We start from the raw sequence: 19,856 nt of genomic DNA on the forward strand, positions 1-19,856 counted from the left end.
ACAATAATCCACATATGAGAGAGATAATGTGTACGTATATATTTGGACACTTGGACGAGTATAAGAAGCAGAGACCCCAGTTGACCGACTTTCAGCTAGTTTTTACTTTCCTCCTCGCACCCTCTGGTTCATTTCTACTTCACCTGAGCCTTCACAAACGAGGACGTGATCCAGGGAGGCTCGGGGTCTCTCTCGAACGGGAGGAACATTCATCATGGCTCCATCAACAGCTACCAACCCCCCACCGGATTTGAGTGAAACTAGTCCGAATCTCGCTTAATGGTACAGAGGTACGTAAACTTTGAATTGAAGTGAATACAAGTTTTGTTATTTAAACTAGTAGATCATGGCACTGGCTTTTGTTGGAGGGGCTGCTGTTGGAGCACTGTTTGGAGCTCTCTATGATGTGGTTAAGGTGGCCGTGGGAAAGACTGCTATGCAGTATAGACCCTTACTTGGAGACCTCAAATTCACACTAGATTCTCTAAGACCGCGGATCATCCAACAGATCGGAGATCATAACGTGCAATTGGGTCTTCCAAACGACGAAATAGAGAGCCTTCAGAGACAAATGGAGGAGGGTATAGAGCTGGTTAGGAAGCTATCGAACGTTGGTATGTGGAACTGCAATATCTGGTGCAGTTGCTGCAACTGCACAAAGCCAAGTTACACGGATCAACTTGTTGAATTGGATAGGTCATTAAGAATACTGTTAGAGATACTGAAGCTGCAGGAAGCAAGGGATGTGAAGGAGGCCTTGCTTCTGGCAAGGAAAATCCACGACAAACAAGATGAGTTGGATAAAAAGATGTCGGATTTGCTCAAAGTGCAGCAGGAGGCAGGGTTGACAGCGCAACATGAAACGACTGTGGGAGAGATTTCAGCAAGTAACACACAGACGATGGTGCAGGACCGAGTTGAAGGGAATAGTGTGCAAGGGACTGCTTTAGGAGCAGCGTTTTCTGTGCTCTTTGGTGCTGTTATACAAGTGAAGGACAACACTAGGATGTTTAAGCGCGTCCTTGGATATCTCAAATCCACGCTAGACTCCTTAAAACCGTTGATAGAAGAGGTAGCCAAATGTAACAGGGTACTGCATCTCCCAAAGGAGGAACTAGAGAATTTTAGAATAGAAATGGAGAAGGGTGTAGAGCTAGTTGTCAAGTGCTCTAAGGTTCATCGGTGGGCTAGCTACAAAAAGTATGAATATTCAAACAAACTTCTTGGGTTGGACGAATCTCTTCAAAGATTGTTACATATACTGAGAGTGCAGTTAGCAAGGGATGTGAGAGAGAGTTTGGTTTCCGTAAGTAACATGGAGAAGGTGATCAAGCACATTGCAGGGCATGATGTGGTACAAAATGATGAGGTTGCAGGCAAAGGTTTGTGTCCCCTGCCTGAACCTACATCCACTACAGTTGGATTGGATGTACTGAATGTGCAGGAGAGAGGCGATGTGATCAAGGAGGCATCGGTTACAGCAAGGAAAATAGTAGAAGGCGTCAAGCTAATTGAAGGGAGTGGTGTGTTAAAAGATCAAAACGGAATCAAAGGTTTGTATGAAGTTGTAGAACCACCATCACCGAAAGTTGGATTGGATGTACTGAATCTGCAGGGAACAATGAATGTGGAGGAGACATCAGATTCCACAACGAATATGGAGGCAGGGATCAAGCAAATCGAGGAGAGTGGTGTGGTGAAAAATCAAATTGATATTGCAGTAACTGAACCCCAGTCGCTTCGAGATGGATTGGAAGTAGCGAACATGCAGGGAACAAGGGATAGGAGCGGTTGCACTCCAAGCTCCAGTTTCTGTATATGAACTTTCATCGCTTATTGATTCAAGCTTCCAATTTGGGCTCTTAGATTCAATGAGTAGCTTCGAAGACAACCAGCAAGTAATAGACTGGCAGCAGCAGCAAAACTCTTTGGTATGACTAAATTCATGCATTCTCTTATCCTTTTAACTGTGCAGTCAAAAGCCTAGTTTTGAACCTTATTCTGAGACCATATCATTTTTCATGAACAGGCAGAGGCACTGAAAAGCCCGCAGCAGTCACTGAATTTCAACAAGTACTTTAATTTGCCAACAGAGAAGGCAGGACTTGAGTCTGAAATTGAATTAGCACAACCGGGTTTCTGCCCAGACATTCTCACGGGCATTGCATATTTGCGGAGTGGGCAACATGACGATGCTCCAGAGCCTGATTACATAAATAGAACTCAATCGTCTCAGCATGTTAGCCAACTAAAGTCTGATGATGGGTTTAACTGGAGAAAGTATGGGCAAAAACAAGTGGAAGGTAGTAAATATCCGCGTAGTTATTACAAGTGTACATTTCACAATTGCCCAACAAAGAAAAAGGTTGAGAGATCATTGAATGGAGAGATTACTGAAATCGTATACAAGGGAAGTCACAACCATCCTAAGCCCCAGTCTACAAGACAATCAACCTCTCGACCAATTCAGGGTTCTTCATACGGACTCTCTGATCAATTGGCCCCAAAAATATCCAACCCAAAAGTTGAATCAGCCAAAACGCCGGATGATTTGGAACAAAATTGTCCAATCAGTAATTCAGGAGTTGAAGATGAAAAAGAGCCCGTCGCCAAAGAATGGTAATCTCAGACGATTCCGGTTAGGACTGTATATGTCATATGACAGCCAAAATTGCATATGCGGTAATGGGTTTTTTTTCCTTCTTTTGCAGGGATGTAGGAAATGCAAATGATCAGACAACTCATACCTTTTCTGCTTCTGGGAGTAGCATTGTAAAAGAACCAAGAATTGTGGTGCAGACAGTAAGTGAAATTGATCTTCTGGATGATGGATATAAGTGGAGGAAATATGGACAGAAAGTAGTGAAGGGAAATTTTTCTTCCAAGGTACACACTCTAGGTCTTTAACACTTTTAGTTGCTTAAATAGTATTGCAACCTTGTAAGTCTGTTTAGCTTTCATTACAAGCAAACACTTCCCCAACTCGGCTGCTTATCCTTTTCAACTGTTTTCCAATCTGTAGGGCCTACTACAAATGCGCGTATACAGGTTGTCCGGTGAGGAAACATGTGGAGCGATCACCGCATGACTCAAGGTCCGGGATCACCACATATGAAGTGAAACACAACCACGATGTTCCTGCAGCACGCTATAGTGACATTTATAGTGCTCCAAAAGAAGGTGCTTCCGAACACCAATCTCAATCTTTACTAGGCGGATTAGATGTATTAGACGTGCATGCAACAGAGGATGCCATAAAAAAGACACTGGTTGAATCAGAGCAAGAGTTGCTAAATGAAGGGAATGTTGTGGTATCAGATTGCAATTAAAGGTTATTGTGAAGGGATTGAACCTCCGTTGTTTGCAGTTGGATTGGATGGACAGGGACCAATGGATGTGAAGGAGATGTCTGATTCAACAGTACGGAGACACTGAAGCGCCAAGGACGGCACTCATCGTGTTTCAACAAATTCTCAAGAAAGGCGACTTTATCAACAGAGATAACGGGAGTTAAGTCTGGAATAGCTGAAATGATACCCTGGTTAGACCTAAAAGATGTTCTCATGCGTGCAGTAGCCTTAGATGGTCTACCCTCGGCAACAATTTTAGTTGAAGCTTTGGAGAAAATGGTGTCGGTCTCTGGGGAGCCAATGCAAAGATTGGGTGCGTACATGTTGGAAGGTCTTAGATAAAGTAAATTAATTATATATATCATTAAAAATGAGTGTCTATTTAGACTTAAACTTATATTTGTATTGAAAATTTGGGTTTATTATTTTAATTAAGTTTATAATATAACATATAACATACAAAAATATAAAAAAATTTCGCTTTAGTATTTTAGTGAATTTAATGGTATTAGATGAAAGTTTAAGTGATTATAAGTCCGTCGTACTTTACTAAATTTTTTTCAGAGATCATATCAATTTATGTGAAATTTAAAAGAAATAACTGTGACAAACATGTGGTATAAAAAGTATTGGTTGAATAATATATCATTCCTTTATTAATTAAATGCTAAGCGACACAATCTGATTGGACAATAATTAAAAAAAGAAAGAAAAAGAAAAAAAAGAAGAGTTGATCACGTGGAAAATGGAGAGAGAAAGTCATTTTCTCTTCTTCCTTGAACCAAGGTCCAAGAATAACATGTGTTGCAATTCACATGAATTATTCTAACAATTAGATGATGTTGTATTAAATATATGTAAGTATTGTAGAAAGAATATAGGGATAGAATGAGAGTCGAGAAGGGGAAAAGGGGGAAATTTCTAGGGTTAGGGTTCACCCAGTTGCAATCAATCCACTTGGTTAATCAGAATCTCTCTGCAAATTTCATTTGGCTTGTAGTTAATTGGTTAACTAGTTGGATAACATAGGGGAGGGAAATTTCAATTAGGGACCAAAAGAAATTAGAATTTAGTCATTTTGATAAGGCTCGAGATTTCGCATGTTTTGATAAGTCCTTGTCTCGGGAGGATAATCCTCATCATTATGTTAAAAGAGGAGAGTGTGGTGTGCTAATTCATAATGAGAAGATCAAGAGACGAGGGAATTACCCATGGTGGGTGAGTTGGGAGGTGACGCTAGCTGTCGTTTGCTGCCGTAGAATTGATGACCTGCTAACCGGAGCATGCAAGGTATGTTTCGATTATCATTGGTTCATTTTGGGTGGAGATAATTATAACACATGTTGGAAGCTAAATAGTCTTTTTGATATGAATATGATTTTAATCTCTAGGCTTAATCATGATTGCTTAAATATTAGTTGTTGGTTTAGAGTGTCTTGGTTTCCCAATTTAATGTTTTTCGAGAGCATGCATGCTTTCTTTGTTGTCTGGATTAGGTTTAGGTTTTGTAGGGTGTTAATTATCTCTAAATGCTTATGTGTGTCCCTTTGACTTATGGGTTTGCCCACTTTGTATTCCTAGAATCATCTTAATAGCTTTGCCATTAGTATTTATAGGCGTTGGTTGATTAGTTTTAGTCTTTACTTATCATCCTTGATTTCCCCTCAGAGCTTTAGTACCTTAACCATGACTGTCATTTCCCAACTTGGAGCTTCCTCTTCTAAGCATGCTAAAATTCCCACCAGCCCTAGAATCCCTGCTTGGGCCAACAAGTTTGCCAATCCCCTTCTTGGTCAACCCCCAATTGTGGTTAAGGGTGTTCGTGGTACCTTCACCATGGATAGTGGTATTACTAGAGTGTTTACCAGCCTTTATTTAAACCTGAATGTTAAGTACATGGAAAGTTGAGTGCTTATGGGGTAAGTTAGTGGGTAAGTAATTGGATGCTAGGACCATCAAGTGGAAGTTGGGGTTAACTTGGGGTACTAGAGTTAAGAATCCATTTTATTTGGACCACTTTGGGCATATGTGGTATACTATTGAGTTTACTGATGAGGAAGAGTTAGAGTTTGCCTTAGGCAATAGGCCGTGGTATGTTCAGGGTCAGATCTTCCATATGGAGAGGTGAAATGTTCATTTTAGAGATACATACCTTATCTCTAATTTGAGGGTTTAGATTAGGATTCCCAAAGTTCCGGTCCAATACCATGATGCTGAGATTTTGGAGGTTATTACGCAACCTGTGGGTAGCTTTGTCCGAGCAGATGAGACTACCCTATCGGGGCTCAATGGCTTGTTTGTTAAAGTTCTTCTCGAAGTAGATCTGAGGTTGCTCCTGAAGAGAATCCTAGTTGTAAATGATGAAGAATGCCTATTGCTACTGAGCTATGAGAAACTTTTTAAAGTATGTTTCTATTGCGGAAGAAATATGACTGATAAGCACTCTTACCCTGCTGACTATGATAATGATGGTTGTCTCATTGTGGATAGAATCTTTGAGGATGAACCTCTGGTGTGCCCTGCTGATTTCCCAGTGAATGGTGAAACCAAGAGTGAGCTTCATGATGGTGTTATGATGTTATTTCCCCAACGTACTCTAGTTGATAAGTTAGGTTCTGCTGAGCGTGAAACAGCAGTGAAGGGTGAAAATTTCCAAGAGCAAACCGAGGATGATAAAGGGTGGAATTCGGTCCTAGTTAGAAGAAGCAAAAGTGCTAGTAGAGGCATGAGTTCTAGTCATATGGATGCCAGAAGCTATGAGAATGTTGTACTAGGTATTAGAATTTGGGCATCACAGGCTGATCTTGTTTCTAAGTGGTGTCCTCAAGCTGATAGTGGGTCCGAAACTGGCAATGCCGAAGAAAGGATTGTGATGACTGAGAATGTAACGCCCCGCCCCAAAATATTTATTTCGGAAATTAATACCGGTGATAGGCCCAAACTAAACTCTTGTTTATTTAACTACCATTAATCGCGATTCTTTAATTAAATTCCTTAATTCCACACGTTATCTGTAACCATAATTCTCTTACCAAAGCATACGATTATATTCTCAATTTATCACCATTTTCTTCTCTTAGATCAAATTACACTCTAAAGATTAATTCTCAATTATTTAAGGCTGCATCTAACCCTGTTAGACTGCCTACGTACCATTGAACAGGATCAAACCTTTCGTAGTTCACATTTCATTCTTTTATCCATTTCTGAAAATATTCTAGTATCGGCCACATTCAACATTAGCTTTCACAATTGAATCACATCAAATGGGCACCAATTACGGACCTAAAATATCAAAATTTTCATGAAAAAAGGCAGCGTCGGCCGCCTCGACTCGCCGAAAAATTCAACTATTTCCAAAAATTACCAAATTCCACAGAAATGTAGATCCCAATGAGTAGAGCAAGTTTTATACTGAGGCCAAGTCCAATTTGGCCGGGAAACACCTCAAATTGCCCACGAACCGCCAGAAACCCTTGATTTTTGGGTGTTCTTGATTCGACTCCAATACAGCTCTGACGCCCTAACTAATGCATGGTCTTTGTTCCTGAGGTTGATGGGAGTCTATTGGTGGTGGTGGTTGAAGGAAATCACTTTAGAATTTGGAGGATCAGCGACAAGAACCCCCGCACCCACTGGTGCGGTTTTCCCGAATTCAAGGCCAAATATCTTTGAATTTTGGTGTGGAATTGGTATAGGGGAGGCTAGGGAGTTGTTTCCAAGTGATGGATGGCGGCGATTTTCCGTGAAACACCGTGTTTGGCATCAGAAAACTGCATTGTCGTCGAGTTGGGTCGCAAGGGGTGCAGGTCGAGGATTCCCTGCTTCCTCTTTCGTTATAACTCCGTTTTACGAACGGTTTGCGTCTACGCACTCGTGGAATTGTCCTTTATCCAAATATGTCAAGAAATATGATAAAATCTATGAGGATAAAATATGTCCTCGAATAATTCAATTTAGCCTACTAGGGGTATTTTTGTCTTTTCAACTTAACAATAAATTTTATGATGTAATATACAATAATTTCAGGAAACAAAATTTTAAAAGTTCTCAATTGAATTTTTCATACTCATAAATCGATTTATTTTTTATTTTTCTCCACATATTCATATATTTAAATTTTCAGGGTATTACAAAGAAGGCTACCGGTAGTGGAAGTAAAGGTAAGGGAGTTAAAGAAGTCACTGATCTGGATACTGATGAGGTTTTTATGGAAATTGAGGAAGTTCAAGCTGGAGGTAATAAGAAGGGGGTTAGAAGTGAGGTTAAAGGTGGAACGGGTCCTAGCTACAATTTGGAGGATGTTGATTAATGAAGTCACTGTTATGGAACTGTAGGGGCTGGGGCAGGCTTGATTTTGCCTCGCATCTTAATTTTCTTTGCTGTCTATGTTTTTTAGAACTTTTTTTTTTTTTTTTTTTTTTTTTTTTTGTATTGTCGAACCTAGATCCAGCCTTGATAGAAGGCTTAATGCTTTATTGTCTAAGAGTAGACCTGGCAATTTCTTACACGACCCGTTAACACGACACGTAAACGACACGAAAATAACGGGTTTCGGGTCAACACGATAACTAATCGGGTCATTATCGGGTCACACGATAATAACCCGTTAATAACGGGTCCTTAACAGGTTTACACGAGAGTGACACGCGGGTAACCTGTTTCGACACGATAAGAAAAATGCTATTTTGATGATTTTAATTTTTTAAACTACTAAAAAAAACTTACTATAAAATGCAATAGATATAATGAATATGTATATATTGTTTATTAATTATTATTCTATATAAACTTTAAATTTTAAGTTTTATTTATTTATTTATTTTTATAGTATATTATAGGCAAAGATTGAGATTAAAAATCATAAAACACATTAAAATAAAAATATCAAGTAATATAAAAATACCAAACACATAAAAAAATTATAATAATTAATTTCCCACCTAATATTTCAAGAGTTTCATCCATTTCCCACCTAATGTTTGGGAAATTTTGCAGCCTATATCCATCCATTTCCCGCCCAATATTTAAGCCAAAGAAACTCTAAGTGTTAGTTAATGTATCGTTTTGATGGGATACGCATCCTATGAAACAAATTTCAATGATCCAACCGTCAAACTTGTTTATATATGCTTCGAGATCTCATACGCCAAAATTTGCAAAAAAAAAAATATACAGAGATCAAGAAACGAGACAAAACTTTTCAACGGTTATAAACGAAAAATCACGATTTAACGGTTGTTTTAACTCTGATTTTGATGATTTTTTACAGCTATACTCTTTGACCCTATATGAATATAATGAATGAATTCGATCTTCAATTTAAAATATTTACATTGGTGGATACCACAAAATCTTATGTTATACTTGATAAAAATATAAATAAACTCTCAAGTGTTAGTGAATTTATCATTTTGATGGGATACGCATCTTACAAAACTAATTTCAACGATCCAACCGTCAAACTTGTTTATATATGCTTCGATATCGCATACACCAAGAATTGCAAAAAACAAACATTCAGAGATCAAGTAACGAGACAAAAAATTTTGACGGTTATAAACGAAAAATCACGATTTAACGGTTATTTTAACTCCGATTTTGATGATTTTTTACAGCTACACTCCTTGACCCTATATGAATACAATGAATGAATTCGATCTTCAATTTAAAATATTTATACTAGTGGACACCACAAAATCTTATGTTATACTTAATGAAAGTATAAATAAACTCTTAAGTGTTAGTGAATCTATCGTTTTGATGGGATACGCATCCTACGAAACTAATTTCAACGATCTAACCGTCAAACTTGTTTATATATGCTTCGAGATCGCATACGCCAAAAATTGAAAAAACAAACATTTAGATATCAAGTAACGAGACAAAACTTTTCAACGGTTATAAACGAAAAATCATGATTTAACGGTTATTTTAACTCTAATTTTGATGATTTTTTACAGCTACACTCCTTGACTCTATATGAATACAATGAATGAATTCGATCTTCAATTTAAAATATTTACACTAGTGGATACCACAAAATCTTATGTTATACTTGATGAAAATATAAATAAACTCTCAAGTGTTAGTGAATCTATCGTTTTGATGGGATACGCTTCCTACAAAACTAATGTCAACGATCCAACCGTCAAACTTGTTTATATATGCTTCAAGATCGCATACACCAAAAATTGAAAAAAACAAACATTCAGAGATCAAGTAATGAGACAAAACTTTTCGACGGTTATAAATGAAAAATCACGATTTAACGGTTATTTTAACTCCGATTTTGATGATTTTTTATAGCTACACTCCTTGACCTTATATGAATATAATGAATGAATTCGATCTTCAATTTAAAATATTTACACTAGTGGATACCACAAAATCTTATGTTATACTTGATGAAAGTATAAATAAACTCTTAAGTGTTAGTGAATCTATTGTTTTGATGGGATACGCATCCTACGAAACTAATTTCAACGATCCAACCGTCAAACTTGTTTATATATGCTTCGAGATCGTATACGCCAAAAATTTCAAAAAACAAATATTCAGAGATCAAGTAAAGAGACAAAACTTTTCAACGGTTATAAACGAAAAATCACGATTTAACGGTTATTTTAACTTCGATTTTGATGATTTTTTACAGCTACACTTCTTGACCCTATATGAATACAATGAATGAATTCGATCTTCAATTTGAAATATTTACACTAATGGATACCACAAAATCTTATGTTATACTTGATGAAAGTATAAATAAACTCTTAAATGTTAGTGAATTTATCATTTTGATGGGATACGCATCCTACAAAACTAATTTCAACAATCCAACCGTCAAACTTATTTATATATGCTTCGAGATCGTATACGCCAAAAATTTCAAAAAACAAACATTCAGAGATCAAGTAATGAGACAAAAATTTTCGACGGTTATAAATGAAAAATCACGATTTAACGGTTATTTTAACTCCGATTTTGATGATTTTTTATAGCTACACTCCTTGACCCTATATGAATACAATGAATGAATTCGATCTTCAATTTAAAATATTTACATTAGTGGATACCACAAAATCTTATGTTATACTTAATGAAAATATAAATAAACTCTAAGTGTTGGTTAATGTATCGTTTTGATGAGATACGCATCATATGAAACTAATTTCAATGATCCAACCATCAAACGTGTTTATATATGCTTCGAGATCGCATACGCCAGAAATTGCAAAAAACAAACATTCAGAGATCAAGTAACGAGACAAAATGTTTTGACGGTTATAAACGAAAAATCACGATTTAACGGTCATTTTAACTCTGATTTTGATGATTTTTTACAGCTACACTCCTTGATCTTATATGAATACAATGAACTAATTTGATCGTCAATTTAAAATATTTACAGAAGTGGATATATACCACAAAATCTTATGTCATGATGATCTATGAAAATTGAGGATTTTGTAAAAGGAATAACATGTAAGCTTTGAGTTCCATTGGCAAGGTTACATGGTCGTTTAGATTTTTAAAACCCTCCAAATCTCATGAACAATGTTATTTATTTTAGTGAAAAATTAATAAAATTAATAATAATTATTGTAGAAGTGTGAAAAATGTAATCACTCGTAATAAAAAGCTTTACAACTTTCATTAAGGGGTCAACTCCGAAATTTAGTATGCATATACTGATTTAGTATTATGTTTTACATTTTTTTGGGTCAAATTATGTTTTTCATTTTCATTTTTATTGATTTAAAATATATTTTTCTTAACGGGTAACGGGTCGGGTCATATTACCTGAAAATATTAACGGGTTGATTTCGGGTCGGGTCATATTACCCGTTTACTTTAACGGGTATTACACGACACGACCCGTTAAGCTATCGGGTATGACATGAAAACGACACGAACACGAGAAACACGACACGAATGCCAGGTCTATCTAAGAGGTTCACTAATGTGTTTTTTGCCAGTGGGGATGGAAGGGCATGGGGTCTATGCCTTTGTTGGAACGATCGAAATATTAATATGAATGTGCATGCCCATAACTCTAGATTTATTCACTGTGATGTTTTAGATAAGCAAACAAACATTAAATTCTTTTGTACTTTTGTTTATGCTTACCCTAAAAAAAATCTGCAACCTCAGATGTGGAACAATATCATTAATCTAAGGCCTACAAATAACGAAATTAACCCCTGGCCAATATCATTAATCTTACTGAGAGGTTGGAGGTAATAGAAGTGTCCCAAATCACATGATAGACTTTAATAAGTTCTTGAGTGAAGGCAATTTAATTTCAATCCCTACTTTAGGAGTGCCTTTCACCTGGCGTAATGGTCATAAAGATAACACCATTATCTATGAAAGATTGGAGAGGGCTATTACTAACTCCAATTGGTTAAACTTATACCTCAATGCCTCTCTCCATAATTATCCCATTTTTGGCTCGGATCATAGCCCAATCTTATTGGATACTAATACCTTGTGCTACACTAATGTTGTAGGTAGTAATAAGTTCAAATTTGAGGCTATGTGGTTTACTCATCCGAATTTTGTGAATGTTGTGAGTAAAGCTTGGAGTGATGACATGCCTAGTAACTCTTGTGATAAGGTTAAGAGTTACTTAAGTAGATTCAAATTTCTTATCAAGAAATGGAATAAGGATATCTTTAGGAACATCTTCGACAAGAAAAAGGTTCTTATGAGTGAGTGAGATAAAGTCCAACACGATAGTATACGTATGATCTCTTGACATCTTGAAAAATTTGGAAATGTGAATAAATAGTTTTGGAAGTGGTTAGAAATAAAAAATGGAAGAATTATATCAAAAAAGTGAATTTTGTGTGGATATTTGAACAAATAGATAGGTATTAATAGTGTTTTTGGATAAATTTTGATTTAATATAATTGTTTTAGCCGTTGAATTTAATTTTAAGTCGTTTGATATTTTTTTATCACCGTTAGATCATTGGATTCAATATATTTATAAAATTTAATTAAAATATAAATAAATTTGAATCCAGACCATTAAATCAAAGAAAAACTAACGAAAAGTAAAAAAAAACTTATCTTTTAATGAAAAGCCATTTTTAAAGGTATAGTGAATAGTACCAAGAAAATGTATAAATGTGGTTTTTTTTATTAAAAGTAAATAGTGCCAGAAGTGTTTTGTTAAACCTTGCTTAAATCAACCTACGTTCCAATCATCATGACAGCCCGATCGAGAAAGAGCCCTTGTGGAAGTATTGGGTGGCAACAAATATTTTAGCATGGGCTAAAGTTAAGTTTTAGCCCAAAAATTATTTTAAGTCCAACAAATGACGAAAGTTTTGAGGCGGAATTTTAACCAACTATTGGAATTGGTCCAATTTTTGGGTCACCTCCACTTTAATGCATGCATTGCCATACTACTTCAAACCATGTTTTTTGAGTTTTGACTCGAAATTCAACTTATGGAGACAACCACAAAAAGTCAAACTGGTTATAGAAGTTAACGCGTTAAATGTCTGTCGAGTGGCGTGAGGGAGGGACATTCCCAAGATTGGATTCCTGAGTTCGTTCAGTTGACCGAAAACTCTTCGCCGCTCTTCATTTCTGTAATCGGAGCTTCTCCGGGGAAAACAAGGAGGAGGCCTCAGCAGCCACCCACGCGGCGGCCACGCTGTTCGGATTTTGAACAAAAAACTGGTCAGAAAAGTGAAACCAGTCGATCAGGTTAGAATTCAGATTGAAAGACAAACAATTATACAAAGTTATGTGATTTTCTTGTGCGTAGTGGTGGTGTTGTAATCATGGCACTGTCCTTAGTTGGAGGGGCGGCCATAGGAGCGCTGTTCGGAGCGTTGTATGATGTCGTTAAGATATCGATAGGCAAGACAGCTATGCAGTACAAACCCCTCCTCAGAGATCTTAAATTCACACTAGACTCTCTAAGGCCGCGGATCATCCAACAGATAGGAGAACATAACGTGGAATTGGGTATTTCGAACGAAGATATAGAGAGCCTGCAAAGACAAATGGTGGAGGGTACAGAGCTCGTTAGGATGTTATCGAACCGTGGCACGTGGAGCTGCTACATCCTGTGCAGCTGCTGCAACTGCAATAAACCGAGTTATGCGGAACAACTTGTTGAATTGGATAGGTCTCTTAGAATATTGTTGGAGATACTGAAGCTGCAGGAAGCGCGGGATGTGAAGGAGGTCTTGCTTTTGGCTAGGAAGATCAACGACAAACAAGGTGAATTGGAAAGGAGACTGGCCGATTTGCTCAAAGGGCAGCAAGAGTCGGGGGACGGGGGAGAGTCTTCGGGAAGTGGTGCAGAGACAACACCGAATGAACAAAATGGAGAGAATGGTGGACAACAAGTGGCGCCGTCAGGTGGAGGAGTAGGGGCTGCTGCTCTAGGAGCGGCATTTGGGGTGTTGTTTGACACTGTTATGCAAGTGGAGGACAAGACTACCATGCTTAAACGCCCCCTCGGAGATCTCAAATCAACGCTAGACTCCGTAAAGCCGTTGATAGAAGAGGTGGCAGAATGTAGCAAGGTATTGAATCTCCCAAAAGACGAATTAGAAGATGTTAGAATGCAAATGGAGAAGGGTGCAGAGCTTGTGAGCAATTGCTCAAAGGTTCGTCAGTGGAGTAGCTATAAAACGTATGAATATACCAACAAACTCCTTGGTTTGGACGAGTCGCTTCAAAGATTGTTAACTGTGCTAAGAGTGCAGTTAGCAAGGGATGTGAGGGAGAGCTTGGTTTCCGTAAGCAATATAGAGGCGGTGATCAATCAAATTGAAGGGAGTGGTGTGGTAAAATTACAAAATGAGAAAAATGAAGCTAAAGGTTCATGTGAAGCGCCCGCAGCCATGGCTAAGAGTGCAGTTGGATTGAATGCACTTAGTGTGGAGGGAACAAGGGACGTGACCGAGACATTGGATCCGGAAGCGAATATAAAGGTAGCGTGGCAGAAAGTTGAAGAGAGTTGGGTGGCACAAAGTAAAACTGAACATCCATCACGTACAGTTGGACAGGATGCAATGAACATGCAGGTGGGAGCAAGGAGTATGGAGGAGATCTCTGTAAGTGATGTAGAGCTGGGGCTCAAGCGAATTCAGTGTAAAGAAGTATCCAAACTTGATGCGCCATTTAGGGTATTGGGGAAGGATGTTCTTAAGGATGAGGAAGATGAGGAACTTGATGAGCAAGTGGAAGATCATCATGACAGGAAGAAGAAAGGAGCTGAGACTGTGACAGGTGCAAGTGGAGACGGGATGGTGATTTGTAAAGCTGATGGGTGTGCAGTCGATCTGAGTGATGCAAAGGTGTATAATAGAAGGCATAGGGTGTGCGAACTTCATTCGAAGGCTCCACTTGTGATTGTGTCTGGTCTAAAGAGAAGATTTTGCCATAAATGCAGCAGGTTTGGCCTCTCAACCTAGTTTTATAATTATCGCGCTGCTAATTTTTTTGCTTCTATGATTTCTGTCTGGTTTGGTTTTCGGATTTCAGTCTTAGTAATTTAGTTAGTTGTCCTGAATCTAAATGTTGTGTTGTAGATTTCATGATCTATCAGAATTTGATGACACCAAACAAAGTTGTCGTAGGCATTTGCCCTACATTGAACACGATGGTACAGGCACTCAGTTAAAGGACTTAAGTGGTGATATAGATAGGGTGATCAGTCAAACTGAAAGGAGTGGTGCGGTACAATCACAAAACGACCAAAGTGAAATTAAAGGTTCATATGAAGTGGTGGAAGCCACACCACCAGCAGTTGGATTGAATGTACCGAGTGTGCAGGGAACAAGGTATTCAAAGGAAACATTGCAGACCTCAGTGTGCAGGGAACAAGGGATTCATACAGAGCCACGACTCAAGCAAATTCAGGGGAAAGACGTGTTTGATTCTGAACCTCCGTACGCTGAATACAAGGAAACTGAATACGTACCTCCATCGGTTACAATTGACATGGATGTGCTTTTGAGAGGATTGAAGAGGTTTCTTCTTAATGAAGAGGTGTCAGCGGTTGTGCTAACGGGTCCTGGGGGAAGCGGGAAAACCACATTAGCAAAATTCTTCTGTGAAGATGAGGAAGTCAAAAATATATTCAAGAACAACATCTTCTTTGTTCATGTTTCGGAAAATCCTAACTTGAGCCTTATGGTACAAACACTATATCAACAGACGGGTTTCCAGATACCTGCGTTGGAAGACGAATCAATAGCGCTTCACTGGTTGCACCGATTTCTCATCGAAACAGCAGTGCACCCATCAGTGTTGGTCTTGGATGATGTTTGCCCTGGATCAGAATCCCTTCTTGACAAGTTTGATGAATTCAAAACACCAAATTACAAGATTATGGTGACATCAAGGTATGAATTTCCGGCATTTGGTTTTCCATATTATCTGAAACCACTGAATGCTAAAGATGAGATGACTCTTTCTCATCATTCCCGCGCACACAACATCGAATTACTGGATGATGACGACCTGATATGTGTTTCTCCGCCGTCCATCACATTTGATGATGATGGCCCGATAACTCATTTTCCTGATTCCTCCGCGTCCTACTTGGGAGACGGAAGCTCTCATGTTTCAACAGCTATCAGGCCAATGGATCAATTTCATGATTCCTCCGCATCAACCTTGAGAGATAAAAGCTCGTATGTTCCAAAAGATGCAGGGACAATGGTGAGTTCTTAGTCTGCAATGAACACCTACGAATTCTCATGCCTTCGTTTTTTTCGTTTGTGCAAACGCGTTCATACTGTTACCAACGTGGCTCAGGTGCTTATCCAACTTTAACATGCTCTCTTTCTTTCAATTTAGTTTGAGCCCGACAACCCTGTCAAGTCGACGCAGACATATATGCAGCAGAAGTTGGAACTGAAGGTGAGTGCCAGTGACAAAGCAATGAAGAAAGTCATGAAAGCTGTCCACGCCATAAAGGGTATTCTAATCTTTCTTGCCTAGTTTTGTTTACAGCACTCAATATGAGACGAATACAAAGTATTATGTAATGAAACCGTTTCATTTTTCGGGTGATTTGGATGAGCAGGGGTTCATTCGACCAGTTGGGACGCGAAGAACCAGAGGCTAACAGTGACGGGGCAGTTGGATCCGGCGCTAATAGCTACTAGGTTGAGAAAGATCGCTGCGAAAACAGAGGTAATATCAGTTGGGCCAGCGAAGGAAGAGATCAAAGAAGACAAGAAAGAGAAATTTCTTACCAAGACCGAAGTAAAAGACGATAAGAAAGCGAGAAATCTCACTTTGAAAGAGAGAATGGAAGACAAGAACCAAGAAAAGAAAGAGCGAAGTCTTCCCTTGAAAGAGAGAATGGAATACAAGAAAAGAGACGAGGAGGAGATATTCATTACGCCCAGGTGACACGGCCGTAAGAAATCTCTCTTCCGGCTCCTCCGGTGGCTGTCCTTGTATTTTGTTTGTAATCTATATAACGATAAAAGAGATTCATCCAAGAACGCTGCTTCAGATGCCAACGATATCAAGGGTGTAGATCAGATAAACGTGCATTTTCGACCAATACTGTAGAGGTTTCAGATAGCAAAACAGAAAACAGGGGTTAATTGTTGTACTGTGTTCCTGCTAGGGTGTATCATATCTGCATTTTTCCAAGACATTCATTTTATTCTTAATTTATCTTTCAGGTTTTGGTACATCCATTTGCTTTAAGGTTTATATACGATGCTGCAATCATATACGTTGTTTATATACGGTGCTGTGAACTACCTTATTTCTTGGAAACGAAAAATTCGAGAATCTGGCACATTGCTGATTGCATAAATCGCCCAAAACAACCTGACTCTAGCACTACAAACATATTCTCCAACATTCCAGATCTTCAATTTGCCCGTCAGGGACAGGAGGCGCGCGACAACCATGTCAAGAAGACAGCAGAGCTTGCCGAGAAACCAACCAGCCCAATGTTAAAGGATTAGTACTAGCTTGATCAGCTGACTTGAAATCGAAGCTTAGAGAATCAGGTAACTTTGATCCCCGCCTCCAGGCGAAAGTACTGAAAGTGGTTGATGTTTCTTATGGAGGAGAGGATGGTTTCAATCAGGCTGTTAAGTGCCGGCCGAGTTTCTGTCCAAAGTGATATTTATACAGGAGCACAACTTGCTAGGAAGACACTTTGAAGAGGTTAACCATGGGCGTAGATGACACGCTAAAGGCTTTGGAGATGGGAGCGATTAACAGACTTATTGTGAGGGAAAATCTTGACAGCAATAGGTATGTGTTAAAAGAACTCGAAGACCGATGAGACTGTTGTATAACATTTCGACAAGGAGCAGGGAAACAATAAGAGCAACTTTCGGGATCTTGGCACCCAAGGAGATCTAGAGGTTCAGGCTGTTGACGAGCACAAGTGTTTTGGTTGTGATCTTAAGTTTGTCACCAACAAATCACACGAGGGTCGCAGTTCTGTCGAGGTTTTGGAGGCATTGGAGGGTTACCAAATGAATATTTCTAAACAGCTTACTGAATGAATTATTCACATCTTATTCAAATTAGTAATATGCCGGTTCCAGATACAATATTCACACAACAGACACAAGAGGAATCCACAACGAACAACAACAATTGAATTTTTCAATTGTTAAGACTTTGACAAGATAAATACAAGCACGAGCATCCATACACTTACATTTGACATGCAGATGGATTAACTTGAAAGCCTTCACAGATGCTACCAGTCTTCCTTGACTATCTTCGATTTCTCGAGAACGAATTTCCCTTCCTTGTACTTCTGTGTTTGCTCATAGGCACGTTCATACTTCCAACCCAGCACCTCATGGCAGTCGCAGCAGGAAACATCAGCGACCGTGTGCAGACCGGTCATGAGTTGTCTGTCTTCTTTTGGCCCGACTGTAATGTTCATTACATGTGAAAACAGAAACGCTCGACCATTTCTACCCTATGATTTAATAAAATAGATAGTCAAATCATGTTTCGTGCAATCTACTCATCATACTCAAATCCTGAAGACTATCGTTTACACACACAATAACCATATGAACACAATGCAGAAAATAGAAACTCTCAACCAAACACAAGACAACCACTCGGCTCCTGGCGTAGATAACCGAGTACAAATTGAATCTTCATTTCATTCTCAACATGCAAAAGGGCAAAATCTTTATCCCTCATTTACTCCCAAAATCCAAATGTAGTGAAAAGTAGACACCAATTCATGTCAAAACAAGAACGGATGAACATTAGTTAATTGATTATGAACTGAATCTTCATTTCAAATTCGGAAAAGGCTAAAATTGTATTCCTCATTTCCTCCAAATGTAGTGAAAAGTAAACACCAAATCATTTCATTGTAAAGACCGGATTTTTGTTAGTTATCCAATAAGCATAATAAGCGGCAATCAGAAAAACCACAACAACTTGATCAAACATCAAAGTAAAGTTGTTCACCTGAAAGGCTTTCGAAATGACATCGTCGTGAAGGGCAACATGGTTTCGGCAATTGCAGCAGCTGTACAACCTCGGCCCAACCAATTCCGCCATCGAAAATCGAGATTACTAAGAACAAGAACGGACCCCTTAAAGCCAAAATATACAAAATCAAGACCCTCTCCTTACAAAGGATCCAGCAATCAGCATAACTTCTTAGCAAAAAAATCAAAATTACAAAAATTCAAGAGTAACAAAACGCTTACCTTTTTAAACCAAAAGATATTGGTCTATATGATTTTGGATATCAACCAATCTTGTACGCAATTTCTGTTGACAGAAGAAAACAGGACAGTGATTACGTGAAGAATCAAACAACTTAAGCCAATGATTAAGAGTAGTAATGGTGATCAGTTAAGCCAATAATTGCACAAAAACCCAACTTCTAAAACCACCACAAGATCAGAAACAAGGTAAAACTTCACAATAATTGGAAATGACTCGTGGCTTAAAAATGAAACCCAGAATTTAAAAAGTGAAAATTTTGAAACCTTTTCATTAATTATGAAATGGGCAGTGGATGATCACCTGAAAATGCACGAGATATTGAAGATGTGAAGATTAAATGGATGGATTAAGATTGATTAAGAGTTGTACCTGACCAGAGTGCCATGGTGACTTTAGAGAAGAGAGAGAGAGAGAGAGAGAGAGAGTTGTACCTGACCTGAGTGCCATGGTGACTTTAGGGGGGGGAGAGAGAGAGAGAGAGAGAGAGAGTTTAATCGTAGTAGCAGTAAAGGAGAGATGCATCAGTGTTTGGGGGTGGGAGGGGATTCTCTTTTTCTCTTTTTCTCCGCCTTTCTTATTTGAATCATTACGATTAAGTTATATTAATATTTTATATTAATTTTATAGGTAAATTATATTTTATCATCTTAGGTTTGATGGAATCCATTGATGAAGATGATGGGGGGAGATGAACTTTGGGAGATGAAAGAAACTGGTGATTTGGATTTGGGGCAAAGCTATTGAAATCAAGGGCAAGAAGAGCAGTAAAGTGATGATAGC

At 38.4% G+C, this 19,856-nt stretch overlaps 3 protein-coding genes across 6 annotated transcripts; 2 read left to right on the forward strand and 1 right to left on the reverse strand.

Moving 5' to 3' along the window:
* The first annotated feature begins 15 nt into the window (after window positions 1-15).
* LOC137710103 (probable WRKY transcription factor 26) lies at window positions 16-3,329 on the forward strand. The gene is made up of 4 exons (XM_068449059.1): window positions 16-1,931; window positions 2,030-2,619; window positions 2,712-2,886; window positions 2,955-3,329. The coding sequence occupies exons 1-4, from the start codon at window positions 1,872-1,874 to the stop codon at window positions 3,327-3,329; spliced, it is 1,200 nt and encodes a 399-aa protein (XP_068305160.1). The 5' UTR covers window positions 16-1,871.
* Window positions 3,330-12,895: 9,566 nt separating this feature from the next.
* LOC137710857 (uncharacterized) lies at window positions 12,896-17,001 on the forward strand. The gene is made up of 4 exons (XM_068450001.1): window positions 12,896-14,778; window positions 14,915-16,049; window positions 16,188-16,308; window positions 16,417-17,001. Exons 1-4 carry the CDS (start codon window positions 13,151-13,153, stop codon window positions 16,746-16,748), a joined length of 3,216 nt encoding a protein of 1,071 aa, XP_068306102.1. The 5' UTR covers window positions 12,896-13,150; the 3' UTR covers window positions 16,749-17,001.
* Window positions 17,002-17,861: 860 nt separating this feature from the next.
* On the reverse strand, window positions 17,862-19,503 carry LOC137710858 (protein yippee-like At4g27745). 4 transcript variants are annotated; one of them, XM_068450005.1, is made up of 4 exons: window positions 19,446-19,503; window positions 19,055-19,118; window positions 18,810-18,917; window positions 17,862-18,300 (listed from the first exon to the last, which is right to left on the reverse strand). In XM_068450005.1, exons 3-4 carry the CDS (start codon window positions 18,900-18,902, stop codon window positions 18,073-18,075), a joined length of 321 nt encoding a protein of 106 aa, XP_068306106.1. In that variant the 5' UTR covers window positions 18,903-18,917; window positions 19,055-19,118; window positions 19,446-19,503; the 3' UTR covers window positions 17,862-18,072. The 4 variants fall into 4 exon arrangements, with proteins under 4 accessions (XP_068306106.1, XP_068306103.1, XP_068306104.1 ...); XM_068450002.1 differs by having other exon boundaries at window positions 18,810-18,937; XM_068450003.1 differs by lacking the exon at window positions 19,446-19,503 and adding an exon at window positions 19,377-19,414 and having other exon boundaries at window positions 18,810-18,937.
* Window positions 19,504-19,856: the final 353 nt, after the last annotated feature.

This window comes from Pyrus communis, chromosome 12 (genome assembly GCF_963583255.1).
Source record: "Pyrus communis chromosome 12, drPyrComm1.1, whole genome shotgun sequence".
Taxonomy (NCBI): Eukaryota; Viridiplantae; Streptophyta; class Magnoliopsida; order Rosales; family Rosaceae; genus Pyrus; species Pyrus communis.